The sequence below is a fragment of the Hyperolius riggenbachi genome, chromosome 1, assembly GCF_040937935.1.
Source record: "Hyperolius riggenbachi isolate aHypRig1 chromosome 1, aHypRig1.pri, whole genome shotgun sequence".
Taxonomy (NCBI): Eukaryota; Metazoa; Chordata; class Amphibia; order Anura; family Hyperoliidae; genus Hyperolius; species Hyperolius riggenbachi.
In genome coordinates, this window is record NC_090646.1 from 124,033,676 (window position 1) to 124,055,089 (window position 21,414).

Genomic DNA, 21,414 nt, shown 5'->3' on the forward strand with positions numbered 1-21,414 from the left:
CATGGTCCTGTCAGCTTCCTGTCTGGGAACCTCATTGCATTGTGGGAAATAACAGCTGTTTACAGCTGTTTCCAACTGCCAAAAAAAAGGAAGCAGCATCTCCTTCCACTGACATCACCTGCCAGCAGTACAAATGTCACCATGTGGTAAATGTCAGAATGTAAATCAGGGAGAGGAAAGATTTTACAATGGGCAAACACTGACTAAATCATTTATACATAATTATTATAAAAATGAAGCACTTTTTTATTACATTATTTTCACTGGAGTTCCTCTTTAAGGCCGGTTTCACACTGGAAACTTCCGTTGTAACTGCACTGGGGTGCGATCATCACACCACAAAGCTAAAAATAGCCTGGTAATGGGAAGTGCCAGTGACAATGTGCAGTAATCTTGCTTCTGGCTGCAAACCAAGCAGGAAGTGAGGCTTTCTCGCTCTCACTTCCTGTGGCCAAAATTAGAGTTGTGCAGAAGTGCATTAAAAAAATACGCTTCTGCGCATGGGTGCCGCACTGCGAATGCAAAAAATTTGCCATAAAATTACATGACCTCCGGTGGCCGCACATGCTGTCCGACAACGCGCTGTTGTGCTCTCGTTAAATCGGGCACTTCCGGCGGGTCGCACCGCACCAGGTACGAAATGTTCCATAGACTTTCATTGGTGTAGCATTACTCTGCGGCAAAACAGGGTAACGGAGCGTGCCAGTGTGAAAGGGTCCTCGGGCAGATCTCTCTAATTAAATCTGATCAGAGAGAGATCTGTTTGCTGCCCATACACCGCAGGCCGATTCCCGATCAATTTCAGCATGAAATCTTTCTGGAATTGGCCTTGTGAAGCCACCTTGCCACCCCGACCTCGTCCCACCAAATGTTATATGTGCACCCCCTTCTCACTCCCCCCCGCCCATGAATTATTTTTCTTTTTTTATATTTCTACTCTATTCTTCTGAAATGGGCATGGCGAAATCCTTCTCTTGATTAATGAAAACCTATTACTATGCATTTATTTACATTTGACTTTTTTGGTAAAAACTGCTTGCCAAAGTTGAGAGATCAGTTGCTGACCTGAACTCCTGAAATCCCATACTGGTTTTAGAAGCCAGGCCCACCAGGGACCGTAGAGAAACTCAGCAGGGTAATAAGGTGCTGGATGAAGCTCAACATTCACCCGAAATGTACACATCCCTCAGTAGCCAGTATCCAATGAACTAGTGATCTGCATGAGGCCACTTGTACACTACATGCGATTACAATTTTTTTTTTCTTTTTATATAATATCTGATTTTGGATTCCGATTTAAAAAAAAAAAAAAAATACTGCATGCTGCTACTTTTTTTAATCGGAATAAAAAATCTGATCATATTAAAAAATTGGAATCACATGTAGTGTGCATTTTTTTACTGAAAGTAACCAGTTGAAATGTCTGGTGCATTCTTTCGATTTATACCTTTTGAAAATTGCCAGCTGTAATATAAATGGCAAAGCAACTTTCTTAAAATGTCCTGCCCCCTAACTAATATGCAGATAACCATTCCTATAAATGATACACAAGGAATAAGTGCAATGGCTGGCCAAACTACAAATCTAGTTTCCCCTTATTTGCCTGATAAAGTAGGATTGTACCTGCAAAACGCATTGCACCGTGGAGGAGAGGAGGAGCAAAACGCATTGCACCGTGGAGGAACTGAAAACTTACATATACCTGTTTTCTGTTGGGGAAGTAAGTCCACCACTACCTCATATTTTTATCAATTTTAAGATATAGTAGTTTTTACTCTTTTTGGCACCTCTGTTCCAACCATTTAGTGTTGTGGTTGTCCATGCTTGGTGGAGGGGTGTTACTCCCCTTTCCTTTCTACGGAGAGCGATATCTTGACTTGAGTGACATAAGGTCATAGGCAACCACTGGTAAAGCAGGTGGGGAGCTAAGTGGTAACCTTGTTTGTGAGTATAATATGGCTAACTGCATATAGACAGGGGATTATCCTTTAATAATCTGCACTATTAGGAACGTTCGGTCTCCCTTTTTGTTTTCTTTTACAATACAATTTATACACTCTAGCTGGATTGGGAAGCAGAATCCTAATAACTAAAACGAATTTCATATTACACATTCTTTATTGCTGATGGAATCTGTGATGACTTGGCCTTGTGTGACCCTAACGGCCTTTCAACAGCATAAGCACTGTTTTTTTTCTTGATCCAGCTAAACTGGACTTCAAAACTGACTTTTTTACATTTTTGAGCCAACATGTTTGTAACCTAATGTTCAGAAGCCACGTTACACTCCTTTCTTATGGATGCAGTGATCACAAGCCGTCAAAACAAAGTGATTAAAAAACAATTCCAAAGAAGCAGAAAAGATTTACCACCAACAACCATAAATTCCAGGGCTGAAATCTTAATTACAGTCCATTTCCAAGAAGAACAATACACCTCCATCGTGATAGACGAACAAGAAGCAAAATCATTCCACATGTGCATAAAAGCAAATAGTGCCAGATGTAAAAATATGTCTACACACAATACAAAATATAGCACTACTACAAATCATTTGACTTTCATATTAGATCACTAGACTTCATGGTTATGTACTATGTTGCCTTTGTCTGATCAGTGTTTGTCTATGGACTGGCAATCTTATGTTATTGTTGATGCAGATAATCTAAGAGCCGTTTCACACTGTAGTTCAAGCAGCACTAAATGAGGGCTATGGCACTCGTTGCACGGAAACCTGAGACGTAAGAGCTCCCAGCATTGATACTTACCTGGGGCTTCCTCCAGCCCCATGTACTCTATGGGATCCCTCACCGACCTGCCGGGTGGCTCCTTTGCTCTGCAATCTTCGCCAGTAATATGGTTCAGTTGGGATGCACTTGCACACGCGGCATGGCCATGCATGCGCCTCAATCACGCTCCCATCGCCGATACCATTCTGCATATCCACAGTGCAGTCCGACTGGTGCAGTTGGACCATATTACCGGCAAAGATTGGCAGAACAGAGCCACCCGGGGGAATGACAAGCGACTCCACAGAGTACATAGGACTAGAAGAAGCCCCAGGTAAGTAAGTATCAATGCTAGTAGTTCTTACTTCTCAGGTACATTTTAAGCCTTTCCATTCAAATGAATGGACAACTGTCAGTTCTGGCTTTAACCATCATTCGCGCAAACAAGAAACGTTTTAACCAAACTCATTAATAGAGATTGTGCTCTGGGCGATTAACATGCAATTTACTAACACAAAAAGGAACGTTGCCCATGGAAACCACACTACTCAAGTTCTCTAATTCATTTTATTGGTATCAAAAAATATCTAAACAAGATTGTAAAGCATTTAAAATCCAATAACATGAATTAATATTGAGTTGTACTGTTTCTATGGACAAGGTTGCTTTTCATGTTAGTAAAATGTTCACGCAATTGCGGTGCTCAATCCTATTGTCTTGTTTTGTCCTGGACGCTACATGTTGCGTTCAGGATCAGCTAACCGTGGGGGTCAAAATGCAACGCATTTGCTGAACAACGGGAACTGCTTCTGTGCTCGTTTTGTAGAGAAGTTTCAGCTGAACACGATGCTGAAAATGTCATCTGAACTGGACCGGACACTAGTTATCAGGGCTGTACAAAAATCATTAGGCCCGGTTCACATTAGCGGTTGTTTGCCAAACGGACCGGATGACCTGACCGGATCCGGATCGGAACCGTACGGTTCTGATCCGGATCCGATCCGGATCCGGTCAGGTTGCATCAGGTGGCAATCAGGATGCGATCCGGATCCGTTTGGCAAAATATACGTAAAAAAAAAAAAAAATGTTGGGGTCTGGGAGGTCAGCAGAAGGGGGACCTGTGGAATCAGGCCCTCTGCTGTTTAGCACTCACCTCCACCTCCGACATGCTGCCAACATCCTGCCAACACCTCCAGCTCGTGCTGCTCCACTCCAAAATGCTTGCCCATGTGTCCCCAGCCAATATCGCCGCAAAAATCCGCATAGGAAGTGGGGTAGAAGATCCGGATTTCTCAGCCAGTGTGTTGTGCGGCCTCCGGTTCCCATTTGTTTGTATTGGCCGGATGGTGCAGTCCGGCTCCGCCCCGGATACGGCTGCCGGAGGGGCCGGATGAAAAAATAGCGCATGTTGGAACGGAGGCCGGAGTCCGGATCCGGCCCGGATCCGGTCCGGCTCCGGTTCTGCAGAACGGACCCATGTGAACGGACGCATAGGCTTTAATTGCTATGCCGTGCGTCCGTTCCGTCCGTTCTGCAGGCGGTGCGGCTCCGGCACGGCGATTCCGGAGGGCCACCGCAAGTGTGAACCGGGCCTTAGACTCCTTAGCTTATAAAACAACCAACTCAGACTCCAGGTACCCAAAATTGATCCGACTCCTCGACACCGACTCCTTAATCTAATACTTACCAGGGCTATGGAGTTGGTACAAAAATCACCTGACTCCGACTCCTCAGTTTATTGAAACCACCTACTCCAGGTACCCAAAATTACTCTGACTCCTCGACTCCGACTCCACAGCCCTGCTAGGTACTTAGAAGCACAATATACGTTCTGGTCTATGCCTATGATCAGATCAGAGTATTTGGTGTGATCTTTGTACACATTCGTACATACGCTGTTTATGAATTGTTCTGTTGTATTAATATGTTGTGTACATTTTATTAAAAAAAAAAAGTTTAGACTGGTAAAATGTCTTTTTTTCACAATCGCCATTAAGCTCCATCTTTAGGGTATTTGTTCCATGGTCATTCATACTTTATCGTCCTTCCTAACTTTCCAGGAAAACGAGGAGGTGGAGAGCCCTAAAAGAAGCATCCGTGACAGCGGCTACATAGACTGCTGGGACTCTGAGAGGAGCGACTCTCTCTCCCCTCCGAGACATGGAAGAGACGATTCCTTTGACAGCCTGGACTCATTTGGTTCTCGCTCTCAGCAGACACCATCTCCAGATGTGGTGCTGAGAGGAAGCAGTGATGGTGAGTGACGGATGGACCTCTTCCTCCGCCTGTCTGATCATTCTATTAGTAATGGGTCTATGTAAGGAGTTATGTATGAGTTCAGATGTGAACATAATGATTTTATTCAGTGTACATGCCTGAACTGCACGGGCCTTTTGTGCCACTATTTAGTAAGTTCCTTTCAGACGGGGTCTTCCTGCTGTGCAATTTTCCATGGCAGGAATCCGGAGCACAATATGTTTTTGCTATGAAGAATAGTTGATGTAATGAACTCCTGTTGTTTGCCTCCTGCTCTGGAGAACACGTGTGTATTTCAAAGCCTGGACGTTCTCGGTTTGTACTGTTACATGCAGGTCTATTTGTCTGAGAGTGGTTTAACATTTACAGAGAAAACTTATTAAATTAATTTGCTAATGCTTGCTATATGTAAAACTGCTGCTATTGTTGTTAGGAAAAGTAGAGTGTTGCACTGCGACTGCCATCAGTCAAAACAGTACTGCTGAGGCAATTGAAAAGAATAGGAAGCTTTGGAAACACCTTTGCTTTCTTAGTCAAAGACGTTGTAGCTTAAAGGGACTCCGAGCAGTGCAGAAACTATGGAAAGATGCATATCATTTTAAAGCTCTCTTTCTCCTCTTTCCAATGATATATAAACCACCACCCTACGTCTTTTAGTTTTCGCTATTTTCGCAATTGAAATTGCCGCGGCCGCGATTTCGATTGCAAAAATAGAGAAAACTAAAAGGTCTAGGGCAACGATTTAGGTGTCGTCAGAAAGAGGAGAAAGAGAGCTTTAAAATGATATCCCTCAAGCCATAGTTATATTGTATTACAGAGGACGACACTTTCCCCAGTGTCAGCAGCTCCATTCTGCTGAATGCAGCTGCTGACTTTGACAAAAAGTCGCCCTGTGTAATACAATATAACTATGGAAAGATGGATATCATTTTAAAGCTCTCTTTCTCCTCTTTCTGACGACACCTAAATCGTTGCCCTACGCCTTTTAGTTTTCTCTATTTTCGCGATCGAAATCGCGGCTGCGGCAATTTCAATCGCGAAAAAACTAAAAGGCGTAGGGTGGTGGTTTATATATCATTGGAAAGAGGAGAAAGAGAGCTTTAAAATGATGTGCATCTTTCCATAGTTTCTGCACTGCTCGGAGTCCCTTTAACCTTTATTTAGAGACTTGCAAGTGCTCCAGGCCAATTTAATTTAGCATATTTTTCTTCTTCTTTGTTAGATTTCCTAACTTCTAAATAGTACTGCTGTAATGTGTATTTATTGCCACTTGTCATTAGGGGGCAGTGTGAGACAATTAAACAGGAATTCTGGAAGGCTTCCGAAACATCCCTTCGGCTGCGGAAGTGGCAGTATTTGACCAAACTGGTCGAATACTGCCACGGGGGATCCTGCGCGGGACCGGGCACCGGGAGAGGAGAGGGAAGGCTCATTAAGACCAAGCCTTCCTTCCCCTTAGGTGAGTATCTGACTTTTTTTTTTTTTTTTGAAACGGTAAACATTCACTTTAAATTGAGCAGTGCAAGTTAAAATCTCCATGCGGTAGTGCTGCGAAGCGTGCACTGGTAACTTGCATGTGCACCTTTGAAAAAACAGCCACTCCTTTAATCCAGCCCTGAGTCTTGTAGGATCCAGTGGCTTTCTAGGATGTGATCCCTGCACTTTGATTGGCCCAATAGGCTGCCTGGTTACCCCAGGTAGCCCCAGGTATGTATAAAACTTTTTACCCCTTTTGTCTCAGGTTTACTTTAAATAGCAACATTTTTTTTTCTTAGCCAGTATAATTAGTGACAGTTAAATAACTAAATGCAGCTAAATTGATGTACACAGGTGTGCTGTGCACATGTGCTCTAAACATGTCCCCAAACACTTGTACACAACCCAGGTGTGCTGAACATGTACCCTTGTGATCTACACATAACTACATGCCCATATTACTTTTCATTGGCAACACTCTGCACATGCATCTTTGAAGAGAAGGGCACAATGCACGAAGGCCTGAGCCTCAGTTCATAAACCGGTAGTTGTTGCTGTTAGGGGTTAGCTTGTTTTCACACAAAATTGCACATGTTCTTTTGCTGTTGAGTGCAGTTCTGAAGTAATTGATTAAATTAATGCATAGACAATCTTTCTATGTGGATGGTCAATGAGATACAAACATTACGCAAATTTTTAATGCAAATGTATGCAGCTTGGAAATTGACACATTTGATCCCGGACAGATTCGTTCAACTGATTTATTTTTAAAGCTGCATACATTTGCATTGATAACTTGCATAATTCTGCATCAACTTATCAACACAGAAACGTGCCCACATCTGCTAAAATTCCACAATAGTTAGATTATAGACCGCGTACTACTCCAGCTGCAAAATTCAACAAAACACAATGAGGTGTTTCTCATAAAAGCCATCATATCCTATCTAGGTGGTGATTGTAGACTGTACTATTGGTGGGCAGAAAATGGGGGGGGGGGAGAGAATCACTTGTGTGCTTGAATTGTGCGGCCCTGCAGTGAGGCCTTAAAGCTGCAGTGGCCTAATTAGTAAAAAATGGCCTGGTCACTAGGGAGGTTTAAGCCCGTGGTCCTTAAGTGGTTAAAGTGGAACTAACCTCAAAGTTCCTTTCTGCACTAAAAGAACCACAGCATGATAACCTGTATGGAAAAAAAACATTTCTTCAGTACAATTTATGGAAATCCCAGAAAATGCTGAAGTTTCACTAGGTTGCATTTTTGCAGAAGGCACTGAAAGAGTTAAGCCTTATGCCCGATACACACCATGCAATTTCCCATCAGATAAATGGGTCGAAAGATAATTTCCAACAGATCCAATTGGAAATCCGATCGGTTTTTCTGATCGATTTTCTGATCACTTCTATGCAAATCGATCAGAAATCAGATTGGACCTGTCGGAAATTATCTATTCCACCCATCTATTTGACTAGAAATTGCTTGGTGTGTATCAGGCTTTAGTGTTTACTGTATGGAGAGCTGCCTTGCAGATCTCTCATGCAGTCTTTTCACAGTTGCTGATATGAAATAATTAGACCTGTTTTTATCTGCCTAAACAAACGCAGAACTCAGAAAAGTCAATTTCTTCAGCAAGTATATGAGGATGAGGAACAAAGACTTTTCAGTATGTGCTGTGCAAGAGTTCGGGTCTGCTTTAAGGGGACAGTTTTTCATAGATGAAGTCAACCAGCAAACTGAAGGAGCTGACAGTGATTTAGCAAACCGTGCCCTATTTAGTATGTGTTGAGTGTAAGTATCTAAAATATAATCTGAAGAATGTTTTGCATTTCTGGTGCCTTATGTGTGAGGTTTGCAGCACAGCTATCAAGGTGTCCTTTGTGCTAAAGACCTTGTCTTCAGACTCTCTGGATGACCCATTCAGACTATGACTCCGATACTTGAGATTGAGCAAATAAACCCTCCTCACCCCTGCCTGCCGAAAGCTTCTGTATTCATTCAACTTAAGCTTGAGCTGTGGAAAATATTTAAAGTGGACCTGAACTCTTGCACAGGACATAAATGCAGAGAAATGCACCCTGTATGTATTTAGAGATTAAGACCCCCTAATTTGTGTCTAATCACAAGCTGTTATTTGATCTCTCCCCTGTGTCACATGACTGCCATGGTACAGATGGCAGATAAGCTAAGCACAGGTTGTTAATATCTCTGCTTCCATGAATCCGGAAGTGAAAACAGTGCAGATTTATTTTAGGATTTGTGTCAGCTGTAACAAAGAAATGTTTTTTGTTTAATGGTTATTATTTTATTGTGTATCTTTTAGAGAAGAGAGGACGTTCTGAGTTCAGCGCCACAATTTTACAGACGAAAGCTCAGCATGCCACATACTAATACCTTGAAGAATAGCTAGTTAGAAGATCACTCTAAACTTATTGCCATTATTAAAAGTTTAGCATCTGAATAAAATAGACTTTATACTTCGAGCCTGATTTTCTCCTTTCTCTACCGAGTTAGTATAGCACAGTGGAAAGCTTAAGCTGTACCTGTACTTGTCCTGTTTACTTCCCTTTTTTTTTGGCAAATAAACTCAAAAATCTCAGCCTGCTTACCTTCATAAATTTTTTTTTTTTGCTGCTCGTCCTCTCCCTTTTGACATCACTGATGCCACTCCTGAGCTAAAAACCTGTTAACGCCCCCCCCCCCCCCCCCCCACACACACACACACACACACACACACACACACACACACACACACACCTTGTTACTCTACTCCCACTGCCTACCTATATCAGACCATGTCCTTGCTTAAAGGTTGTCTTCATTATCTTTGACCTCATCTACTACAACATCCCTCACTCCAGGTGTCTCCTCACTGGTCCTCTAAAGTCCCCTCTCACTTGTACCAAGGGCCGGATTTAGGCCTAGGCCACCTAGGCCATGGCCTAGGGCACCACAGGAGCAAGGGCACCAAAGAAGCTGACTAATCTGATGCAGCATTTGCAAGCTTGCAAATGCTGCAATGCAGGGACATCAGGCAGCTTCTGACCACGAGTACTCTGCTGCCAGCTATCTGTGCAGTGGCCGCCATGCTCTCTGTGCACGTTGGCATTGTGGCGGGCGGCTATGGACTTTGGCAGCATTGGAGACGGAAGGAAAGAGGAAGCTTCTACACTGGAGATAAGCAGAGAAGTGAGTGACACTGATGGCTGCTGCGGTGTGGAGGCGAGCTGTACTGAAAGGGGGGAGTGGGAAAGGAAGGGATTCAGGGAGTAATCTGGCTATCTATACTGGATTTGGAGGAGAAGGGGTCATCAGGCTACTTATACTAGAGGGAAAGAGGGGTGGGTCATCTGGCTACCTATTCTGGAGGGGGGGTCATCTGGCTACCTATACTGGAGGGAGGGGTCATCTCGCTACCTATACTGAAAGGGGGCGGCTAGTGACATTGGCCTTGGGCGGTAAAAAGTACAAATCCGGCCCTGCTTGTACCTCACTCTGCCAGTCACCTGAGTAAAACATTCTGGCCGGTTGCGTCATATGACCCAGCACCACCTTGCAGGCACAGGATAATACACATAGCTCCGCCCACCGGCTAGTGACTCCCTGCTGGGCAATGACGTCACTGGAATTCCTGTCGGTCCGCGCAAGCAAGCTGCAACTCACCGTGTTCCCATCGTGCACACTTACTACACCGCTCATTGACTTGCATTACTGCATAATATGTGCGGTAGGCATGGATCATGCGCTAATGTGCTCAAGCCTTTACGCCAGCATTGCGGTGATTTGGATACTTCTGATGCACCGCATCACATTGCGTGAAGTGTTAATCTCTATAGACTTGCATGGCCCTTGCAGCGGGGAAGAGTAACACAGTGCAAGTGTGCAAGGGGCCTCAAATTATGTTATCTGCCGTGTGCTATGACATAGGAAAGGGACTAAGCTCATAAAAGCAGCACCACACATGTATATGATAAAGTATAAACATATACCACTTTATTGAATATATAACTTCCAAAAATGTATAAAAACACTAAAAACAGGAGCCACCACAATCAATCCTATTGTATTAAATTCTGGCAATAATCATCACAATATTACAATGAAATCAGATCAATAGAGTATATATATAGTATGCGTGCATATATGATGATGAATGGTGTGGGCTGCTCATACCTGAGCACCCCACCACCATATGAACCCGGGTTCAGTACCTCAAGAAAAAATATATAAAGTGCAAATAGTGCAAAATAATCCACAATTGTAGAAAACAGAGGACATGCAATCTGAATAATAACAATAAACCTGTGTAGTATATACCAATGTTGGACCAGTTTCCTGGATGGACATGTGCTAAGCAAGCAAAGTATGAGAATGACAGACAGGTGAGCAAGGATACAGTGAAAAAAAGTGCTGAGGTATACTTAGCCGTTTGGCATAGACCAGAAGGAGTGGTGGTGGCAAGGAGAGACCCTCGGTGGACTACTCCACCGGTTCCGCGGCCGTCACGCCGCTTCTTCAAGAGTGTGCGAGGGAATCTGCATCACGGAACAGCGCTCATCGCTGTTTAAATGTCGGAAGCTCTGCTGGTCACGTGTGCGCACAGGGAACGGCGTCACACGCGACGTAAGTAGGCGTGGCCACTGGACGGAGGCTGTGGGGAGCCAAGGGGCACCGCGCTGGAGCGCACAAAGAGGAAGTGTACGTCTAAGTGGATGGAAAGAACAGTGAAGGGAGGTGCTACGCTGGAACGCATAGAGAGGAAGTAAGTATGTATAAGGAAGGGAGAAACGCATATGAAGAATGTATATATGTATACAAAAGTACAATGAATACTCAACATATCAATGCAGTACCATAATATAGGATCATGGAATTAAACAATAATCAGTCACAAATAACAAAAATAAATTATTAATAGAGAATGGATTGCCACTTACACTCTATGCCATAGAAGATGGTAGATATATTTCCCTAATATAGAGGCAGCTTACCTGGAGTGGCCCCGCAAAGGGGGACCCCCATGAAAGATGAAAGGGGGAGATGAAAAAAACACCCCAATATTGGGGGGACCAATGAACGCACAGCAAAACCCAAATGCATAATAATGTAGCAGAAAATGTGTAGAATGATATATATACATGAACATGAATACATGATAACAAAATACACACTGAATATTTAAACCATATAAATCAGAAGTCCATTGTGCTGATAATCCAATAAAGGAACAGCGACGCAAAATATGCAAAAAAGCCCGACGTGGGAAAAACGTATAAATGCTTGTAACGAACAATGTCCATTAAGTCCAGAAGTAGCAAGTCCAGAAATAGCAAAGCAATTGAATCTGAGTCCAGATAGGTCCAAAAGTATGCCATCACAAGGCAGCTATGCTCAGTGGCACACTACATTGAAAAACACGGTATGTTACAATATGTATAAGCAATCTGTAACAGAGAAAACAAATGTAAGTACATAATCAAAGAAATCCAGAGTAATCAATTTCCTCATTTAAACCTAAAGGAGACATGGATCCTAAAACATAGATCCATCTCGCCTCCCTCTGCAGAAGTCTAGAGACAATATCCCCTCGCCTATTGGTGGTCTTAATGTGTTCAAGACCAAAGACCTGTAAGGACCTATAGGAGCCCGCATGGAAGTCCAAAAAATGAGCTGCCACTGAAGTCAAGCAGTTGCCTTCCTTACGGTCACGTTCAGCCAGTCTAATCTTAGACATGTGCTGTTGCACCCTAACTTTTAGGGCATTCTTAGTTTGCCCCACATAAAGCTTGGGACAGCTACATTTCAAAGCATATATAACCCCTTGGGTCCGACAATTGATGTACTGATTCAATTTAAAACTACAGGGTTGTGAGGAATGACTAATCTCAGATTGTCTGCTCATGTATGGGCAGACATTGCAAGCCCCACATGGATAGCTCCCACGTACACCTGCTCCAACCGTACGACCAGTAGATGAGGAAAAATGGCTAGCACATAGTTTGTCCTTTAAGGTGGGGCATCTCTTGGCAGTGATTGAGGGATGGGGTGCTATGCACCCCCTCAAATCAGGATCAGATTGCAAGATTGGCCATGTATTTCTTAAGGCCCCATAAATTTCCTTCCAACTATTGTTAAAAACTGTGCTAAGCCTCACCAATTTGTCGTTCACACGAGGTCTCTGATTGATGAGCTCGGTTCTTCTCTTGTTTTTGGCAATGAAGAAGGCTTGTTTAACCACTCTTTTGGGGTATCCACGGTCCAAAAATCTCTGTTGTAGATCTGTTGCCTGTCTGTAAAAATCGGAATCATTAGTACAAATCCGTCTGAGTCTTAAAAACTGGCTGGTAGGTATGTTGTTTTTGAGAGCCTTATTGTGTGCACTTTTATAATGAAGGAGGCTATTTACCGCAGTCGGTTTCCTATACAAATCAGTGGCTAAGGTACCATCCTCATATATCTGGATCAACAAGTCCAAAAATTCCACTCGCGAGGGGGACATCTGCATGGTTAAAAAAATGTTCATGTTATTTCTGTTTAATTCTGTCACAAACTGACCACAAAGGTCTGAGGGACCTGTCCATAGTACCAGCAAATCGTCTATGTAACGATACCATCCTAGGATGTATGGATGGTATGCAACATATCGTTCACCAAACACAATCTCCCTCTCCCAATATCCTAGGAATAGATTAGCGACTGCCGGTGCACACTTTGCACCCATGGCAATTCCGCAAGTCTGCTTATAGTATTTCCCATTAAACAGAAAATAATTATGGTCCAAAACAAACCTCAGTAATTGTAGCAAAAAAGTATGAAGATCTAGATGTGTCTGGTCCTCCATCTCCAAAAAATATTTAACTGTGGATACGGCCCAGTCATGTGTGATACTGGTGTATAGTGATTCAACGTCACAGGTCAGCAATAATGTTCCTGATGGCACCCGGAGATCCTCCAAGATTCTCAGAAGATCCATACTGTCCCTGAGATATGAGTCGAGAGCTGTAACATGGGATTGAAGAAAAAAGTCAATGAAGGAACAAGCCGGTGCAGTGAGACTATTGATCCCAGCCACGATTGGTCTGCCAGGAGGATCGATAAGAGTTTTATGAACTTTTGGTAACATGTAGAAGGTAGCAATGGTAGGTGTTTTAGGAAAGAGAAATTCAAACTCCTTAGCTGTAATTACCCCTCTGCATTTCGCTTCGTTAAGTAACATTTCTAACTGTACATGGTAGTAGTCAGTGGGATCCCCCGGGAGCAATTGATAATTGGTGGTATTATTCAATTGTCTATATGCTTCTTTGAGATATGCATCCCTAGGCCAGATAACAATGTTCCCACCCTTATCCGCCTCTTTTATAATCAGACTGGGGTTATTTTTCAAGGACTGTATTGCTGCTAGCTCCTCCCTAGACAAGTTGTCAGACCTATGCATTTGTGGTCTCATGCATGAGACCTCCTGGAGCATGACCTCAAAGAATATCTTTATGGCAGGGTAGTTCTGAAAAGGTGGCATATACCTAGAAGGGTTCCTAAACAATTTAGATCTTTGACTCACCACTGTGGACTCATTCTCAGATTCAGCAAGTAAATCCATTAAATCACTGAGAGCTTGTCTATCCACATCATTTAGGCCTGGTTCACACACAATCGGGGAATGAAAGTATTTCCTGAAAGCAAGCTTTCTGCAAAAGAGATACAGGTCTTTGGTTAGTTCAAATTTATCAAGTGATTTAGTGGGAGAGAAAGTCAGACCCTTTTGTAGCACCGCCATTTCAGGTGCTGATGGTACATACTCGGACAAATTTATGATGCTCAATACATTGGTCTCGAGTGATCCCACACCTTCCTGCGCTTCAAATGTTGGGGTGTGCGCAAGAGATCTCTGAGTCTGTTTACGCCTGCGGCCCCCCCGTCTGGTTCTCCTTCGGTGTCGCTTGATAAAAAATCCTCACTCAGTGTGTCAGAGTGTTCATTATCATCCTGTCCTCTCGGATTCTTAGGTAATGGTTTATTTGGTCTAGGATTATTGGGATCATTATGAGGTTTGGGATTGCCACCTCTGGGTGGATATCTATGCCTCGGTCTAAAACGTCTAGTATTACCTCTATGCGTCCATCTGTATGCATTGCCCATATCAAAATCATGTCTGTCACGCTCAAACTTCCTCTTTTTCCCTTCAATAATAGATAACTCCATTTTGTCCATATCTTTCTTAAGTATTTTAATAAATGGTTGTACCAAATTATCCTTATCCAGCAATGACATTTTAGACTCCAGATCAGATAAGCCAGATTTCACTTTACTCAGTAATTTTTTATCATGATCAATCAACATATCTATAATGATTATGGAACATTTAGCAAGTCCCTCCTCCCAGGTGTGTTTCCAATCACCCTGGAGTTCCCAAGTGGGAAAAATCTGGACTCTAAGTCCTCTGGGGTAAATTTGTTCTTTCTTATATTGTTCAAGACTATTAATATTCCACCACAACCTAATGTGGTTCTTATGTAAATCCTTATATTGTCTAAATAAGAGTCTCGTGTCATCTGGCAGCTGTTGATCTGGGTCATTACGTATGGGAAAAGCCTTCCCCAATTTAGCACTCCAACTGGCCTCCATAGACTCCCAAAGCCCCTCCATGTCAAATGAAAAATAATAACTCAAAATCAAAATTCTGGGTTGGTGCAAATGAAAGGAGAAGAGGGAGAACCCTCATATACAGCAGTTAGAGGGAGATTCACTGCACTCAGCAACCCATGTGTGTGCTAGAGCAATGTAAACTGTTACATAGGAAAGGGACTAAGCTCATAAAAGCAGCACCACACATGTATATGATAAAGTATAAACATATACCACTTTATTGAATATATAACTTCCAAAAATGTATAAAAACACTAAAAACAGGAGCCACCACAATCAATCCTATTGTATTAAATTCTGGCAATAATCATCACAATATTACAATGAAATCAGATCAATAGAGTATATATATAGTATGCGTGCATATATGATGATGAATGGTGTGGGCTGCTCATACCTGAGCACCCCACCACCATATGAACCCGGGTTCAGTACCTCAAGAAAAAATATATAAAGTGCAAATAGTGCAAAATAATCCACAATTGTAGAAAACAGAGGACATGCAATCTGAATAATAACAATAAACCTGTGTAGTATATACCAATGTTGGACCAGTTTCCTGGATGGACATGTGCTAAGCAAGCAAAGTATGAGAATGACAGACAGGTGAGCAAGGATACAGTGAAAAAAAGTGCTGAGGTATACTTAGCCGTTTGGCATAGACCAGAAGGAGTGGTGGTGGCAAGGAGAGACCCTCGGTGGACTACTCCACCGGTTCCGCGGCCGTCACGCCGCTTCTTCAAGAGTGTGCGAGGGAATCTGCATCACGGAACAGCGCTCATCGCTGTTTAAATGTCGGAAGCTCTGCTGGTCACGTGTGCGCACAGGGAACGGCGTCACACGCGACGTAAGTAGGCGTGGCCACTGGACGGAGGCTGTGGGGAGCCAAGGGGCACCGCGCTGGAGCGCACAAAGAGGAAGTGTACGTCTAAGTGGATGGAAAGAACAGTGAAGGGAGGTGCTACGCTGGAACGCATAGAGAGGAAGTAAGTATGTATAAGGAAGGGAGAAACGCATATGAAGAATGTATATATGTATACAAAAGTACAATGAATACTCAACATATCAATGCAGTACCATAATATAGGATCATGGAATTAAACAATAATCAGTCACAAATAACAAAAATAAATTATTAATAGAGAATGGATTGCCACTTACACTCTATGCCATAGAAGATGGTAGATATATTTCCCTAATATAGAGGCAGCTTACCTGGAGTGGCCCCGCAAAGGGGGACCCCCATGAAAGATGAAAGGGGGAGATGAAAAAAACACCCCAATATTGGGGGGACCAATGAACGCACAGCAAAACCCAAATGCATAATAATGTAGCAGAAAATGTGTAGAATGATATATATACATGAACATGAATACATGATAACAAAATACACACTGAATATTGTGGGATCACTCGAGACCAATGTATTGAGCATCATAAATTTGTCCGAGTATGTACCATCAGCACCTGAAATGGCGGTGCTACAAAAGGGTCTGACTTTCTCTCCCACTAAATCACTTGATAAATTTGAACTAACCAAAGACCTGTATCTCTTTTGCAGAAAGCTTGCTTTCAGGAAATACTTTCATTCCCCGATTGTGTGTGAACCAGGCCTAAATGATGTGGATAGACAAGCTCTCAGTGATTTAATGGATTTACTTGCTGAATCTGAGAATGAGTCCACAGTGGTGAGTCAAAGATCTAAATTGTTTAGGAACCCTTCTAGGTATATGCCACCTTTTCAGAACTACCCTGCCATAAAGATATTCTTTGAGGTCATGCTCCAGGAGGTCTCATGCATGAGACCACAAATGCATAGGTCTGACAACTTGTCTATGGAGGAGCTAGCAGCAATACAGTCCTTGAAAAATAACCCCAGTCTGATTATAAAAGAGGCGGATAAGGGTGGGAACATTGTTATCTGGCCTAGGGATGCATATCTCAAAGAAGCATATAGACAATTGAATAATACCACCAATTATCAATTGCTCCCGGGGGATCCCACTGACTACTACCATGTACAGTTAGAAATGTTACTTAACGAAGCGAAATGCAGAGGGGTAATTACAGCTAAGGAGTTTGAATTTCTCTTTCCTAAAACACCTACCATTGCTACCTTCTACATGTTACCAAAAGTTCATAAAACTCTTATCGATCCTCCTGGCAGACCAATCGTGGCTGGGATCAATAGTCTCACTGCACCGGCTTGTTCCTTCATTGACTTTTTTCTTCAATCCCATGTTACAGCTCTCGACTCATATCTCAGGGACAGTATGGATCTTCTGAGGATCTTGGAGGATCTCCGGGTGCCATCAGGAACATTATTGCTGACCTGTGACGTTGAATCACTATACACCAGTATCACACATGACTGGGCCGTATCCACAGTTAAATATTTTTTGGAGATGGAGGACCAGACACATCTAGATCTTCATACTTTTTTGCTACAATTACTGAGGTTTGTTTTGGACCATAATTATTTTCTGTTTAATGGGAAATACTATAAGCAGACTTGCGGAATTGCCATGGGTGCAAAGTGTGCACCGGCAGTCGCTAATCTATTCCTAGGATATTGGGAGAGGGAGATTGTGTTTGGTGAACGATATGTTGCATACCATCCATACATCCTAGGATGGTATCGTTACATAGACGATTTGCTGGTACTATGGACAGGTCCCTCAGAACTTTGCGGTCAGTTTGTGACAGAATTAAACAGAAATAACATGAACATTTTTTTAACCATGCAGATGTCCCCCTCGCGAGTGGAATTTTTGGACTTGTTGATCCAGATATATGAGGATGGTACCTTAGCCACTGATTTGTATAGGAAACCGACTGCGGTAAATAGCCTCCTTCATTATAAAAGTGCACACAATAAGGCTCTCAAAAACAACATACCTACCAGCCAGTTTTTAAGACTCAGACGGATTTGTACTAATGATTCCGATTTTTACAGACAGGCAACAGATCTACAACAGAGATTTTTGGACCGTGGATACCCCAAAAGAGTGGTTAAACAAGCCTTCTTCATTGCCAAAAACAAGAGAAGAACCGAGCTCATCAATCAGAGACCTCGTGTGAACGACAAATTGGTGAGGCTTAGCACAGTTTTTAACAATAGTTGGAAGGAAATTTATGGGGCCTTAAGAAATACATGGCCAATCTTGCAATCTGATCCTGATTTGAGGGGGTGCATAGCACCCCATCCCTCAATCACTGCCAAGAGATGCCCCACCTTAAAGGACAAACTATGTGCTAGCCATTTTTCCTCATCTACTGGTCGTACGGTTGGAGCAGGTGTACGTGGGAGCTATCCATGTGGGGCTTGCAATGTCTGCCCATACATGAGCAGACAATCTGAGATTAGTCATTCCTCACAACCCTGTAGTTTTAAATTGAATCAGTACATCAATTGTCGGACCCAAGGGGTTATATATGCTTTGAAATGTAGCTGTCCCAAGCTTTATGTGGGGCAAACTAAGAATGCCCTAAAAGTTAGGGTGCAACAGCACATGTCTAAGATTAGACTGGCTGAACGTGACCGTAAGGAAGGCAACTGCTTGACTTCAGTGGCAGCTCATTTTTTGGACTTCCATGCGGGCTCCTATAGGTCCTTACAGGTCTTTGGTCTTGAACACATTAAGACCACCAATAGGCGAGGGGATATTGTCTCTAGACTTCTGCAGAGGGAGGCGAGATGGATCTATGTTTTAGGATCCATGTCTCCTTTAGGTTTAAATGAGGAAATTGATTACTCTGGATTTCTTTGATTATGTACTTACATTTGTTTTCTCTGTTACAGATTGCTTATACATATTGTAACATACCGTGTTTTTCAATGTAGTGTGCCACTGAGCATAGCTGCCTTGTGATGGCATACTTTTGGACCTATCTGGACTCAGATTCAATTGCTTTGCTATTTCTGGACTTGCTACTTCTGGACTTAATGGACATTGTTCGTTACAAGCATTTATACGTTTTTCCCACGTCGGGCTTTTTTGCATATTTTGCGTCGCTGTTCCTTTATTGGATTATCAGCACAATGGACTTCTGATTTATATGGTTTAAATATTCAGTGTGTATTTTGTTATCATGTATTCATGTTCATGTATATATATCATTCTACACATTTTCTGCTACATTATTATGCATTTGGGTTTTGCTGTGCGTTCATTGGTCCCCCCAATATTGGGGTGTTTTTTTCATCTCCCCCTTTCATCTTTCATGGGGGTCCCCCTTTGCGGGGCCACTCCAGGTAAGCTGCCTCTATATTAGGGAAATATATCTACCATCTTCTATGGCATAGAGTGTAAGTGGCAATCCATTCTCTATTAATAATTTATTTTTGTTATTTGTGACTGATTATTGTTTAATTCCATGATCCTATATTATGGTACTGCATTGATATGTTGAGTATTCATTGTACTTTTGTATACATATATACATTCTTCATATGCGTTTCTCCCTTCCTTATACATACTTACTTCCTCTCTATGCGTTCCAGCGTAGCACCTCCCTTCACTGTTCTTTCCATCCACTTAGACGTACACTTCCTCTTTGTGCGCTCCAGCGCGGTGCCCCTTGGCTCCCCACAGCCTCCGTCCAGTGGCCACGCCTACTTACGTCGCGTGTGACGCCGTTCCCTGTGCGCACACGTGACCAGCAGAGCTTCCGACATTTAAACAGCGATGAGCGCTGTTCCGTGATGCAGATTCCCTCGCACACTCTTGAAGAAGCGGCGTGACGGCCGCGGAACCGGTGGAGTAGTCCACCGAGGGTCTCTCCTTGCCACCACCACTCCTTCTGGTCTATGCCAAACGGCTAAGTATACCTCAGCACTTTTTTTCACTGTATCCTTGCTCACCTGTCTGTCATTCTCATACTTTGCTTGCTTAGCACATGTCCATCCAGGAAACTGGTCCAACATTGGTATATACTACACAGGTTTATTGTTATTATTCAGATTGCATGTCCTCTGTTTTCTACAATTGTGGATTATTTTGCACTATTTGCACTTTATATATTTTTTCTTGAGGTACTGAACCCGGGTTCATATGGTGGTGGGGTGCTCAGGTATGAGCAGCCCACACCATTCATCATCATATATGCACGCATACTATATATATACTCTATTGATCTGATTTCATTGTAATATTGTGATGATTATTGCCAGAATTTAATACAATAGGATTGATTGTGGTGGCTCCTGTTTTTAGTGTTTTTATACATTTTTGGAAGTTATATATTCAATAAAGTGGTATATGTTTATACTTTATCATATACATGTGTGGTGCTGCTTTTATGAGCTTAGTCCCTTTCCTATGTAACAGTTTACATTGCTCTAGCACACACATGGGTTGCTGAGTGCAGTGAATCTCCCTCTAACTGCCGTGTGCTATGGTTTTAAATTACACTTGTGTTCAAAATTATTCAGCCTCCACTGAAATTGAGTGTTTTGGCCAGTTTGACATTGATTTTGATCATTTCAGTCATCTTGTTTACAATTAAATCAAAGAGGCACTTGTAAGTCAAATATAACATAACATTTATAATGAAATAACCACATAGGTCTTTTCTGTGCTCACATCATTATCAGTTTTATTCAACCCCCAAGTGACATTCATTCGTAGTACTTAGTACAACATCCTTTTCCAGTTATAACAGCTTTTAGACGTGAAACATAGCTTGACACAAGTGTCTTGCAGCAATCTAAGCTAGCCTTTAACATTCCTGGCGGTAACGTTCGGGGTAAGCCGCGTAGGAGGTTTTCTCAGGCCCTGTTGGGCTGATTTGCGCAATTTTTTTTTTGCTAGCACTTTGCCAGCTCCGTGAGCACACCAATTGCCGCCGCCCCACGCCGATTCGCCGCAGAGCCCCCCCCCCAGACACCGTGTGCTGCCTGGCCTATCAGCGCCAGGCAGCGCTGAGGGGTGGATCGGGACTCCCTTAGACGTCATGACGTCGGTGACGTCATCCCGCCCCGTCGCCATGGCGACGGGGGAAGCCCTCCAGGAAATCCCGTTCTTTGAACGGGATTTCCTGATCGCCGGAGGCGATCGAAGAGGGTAGGGGAATGCCCAGGGCCAGCCCTAGACTTTTTGCCGCCTGAGGCAAATTTTGAAAAACCAACAGTGCATGTTTTGTGGAAATCCACAGAGGTGGTTAATTAGCTCTACTGAGACACTAATTACCTCACCTGTGCACGTTTGTGGTTTTCTGCAAAACATGTACTGTTGGTGGGCCTTGAGGACAGGGTTGGGGAACTCTGCTCTAGTGGACTTGGAGGTACGCTTGGGATCATTGTCCTGTTGAAAG

At 43.0% G+C, this 21,414-nt stretch overlaps 1 protein-coding gene across 4 annotated transcripts in view; it reads left to right on the forward strand.

The window, feature by feature from the left end:
* LIMCH1 (LIM and calponin homology domains 1) overlaps positions 1-21,414 on the forward strand; it is a 358,780-nt gene that overhangs the window by 245,483 nt on the left and 91,883 nt on the right. For all 4 annotated transcript variants that reach the window (XM_068278486.1, XM_068278488.1, XM_068278487.1 and 1 more), the window contains exon 7: positions 4,790-4,985. In XM_068278486.1, coding sequence (XP_068134587.1) covers positions 4,790-4,985 — 196 coding nt within the window. The remainder of the gene's footprint in view (positions 1-4,789; positions 4,986-21,414) is intronic.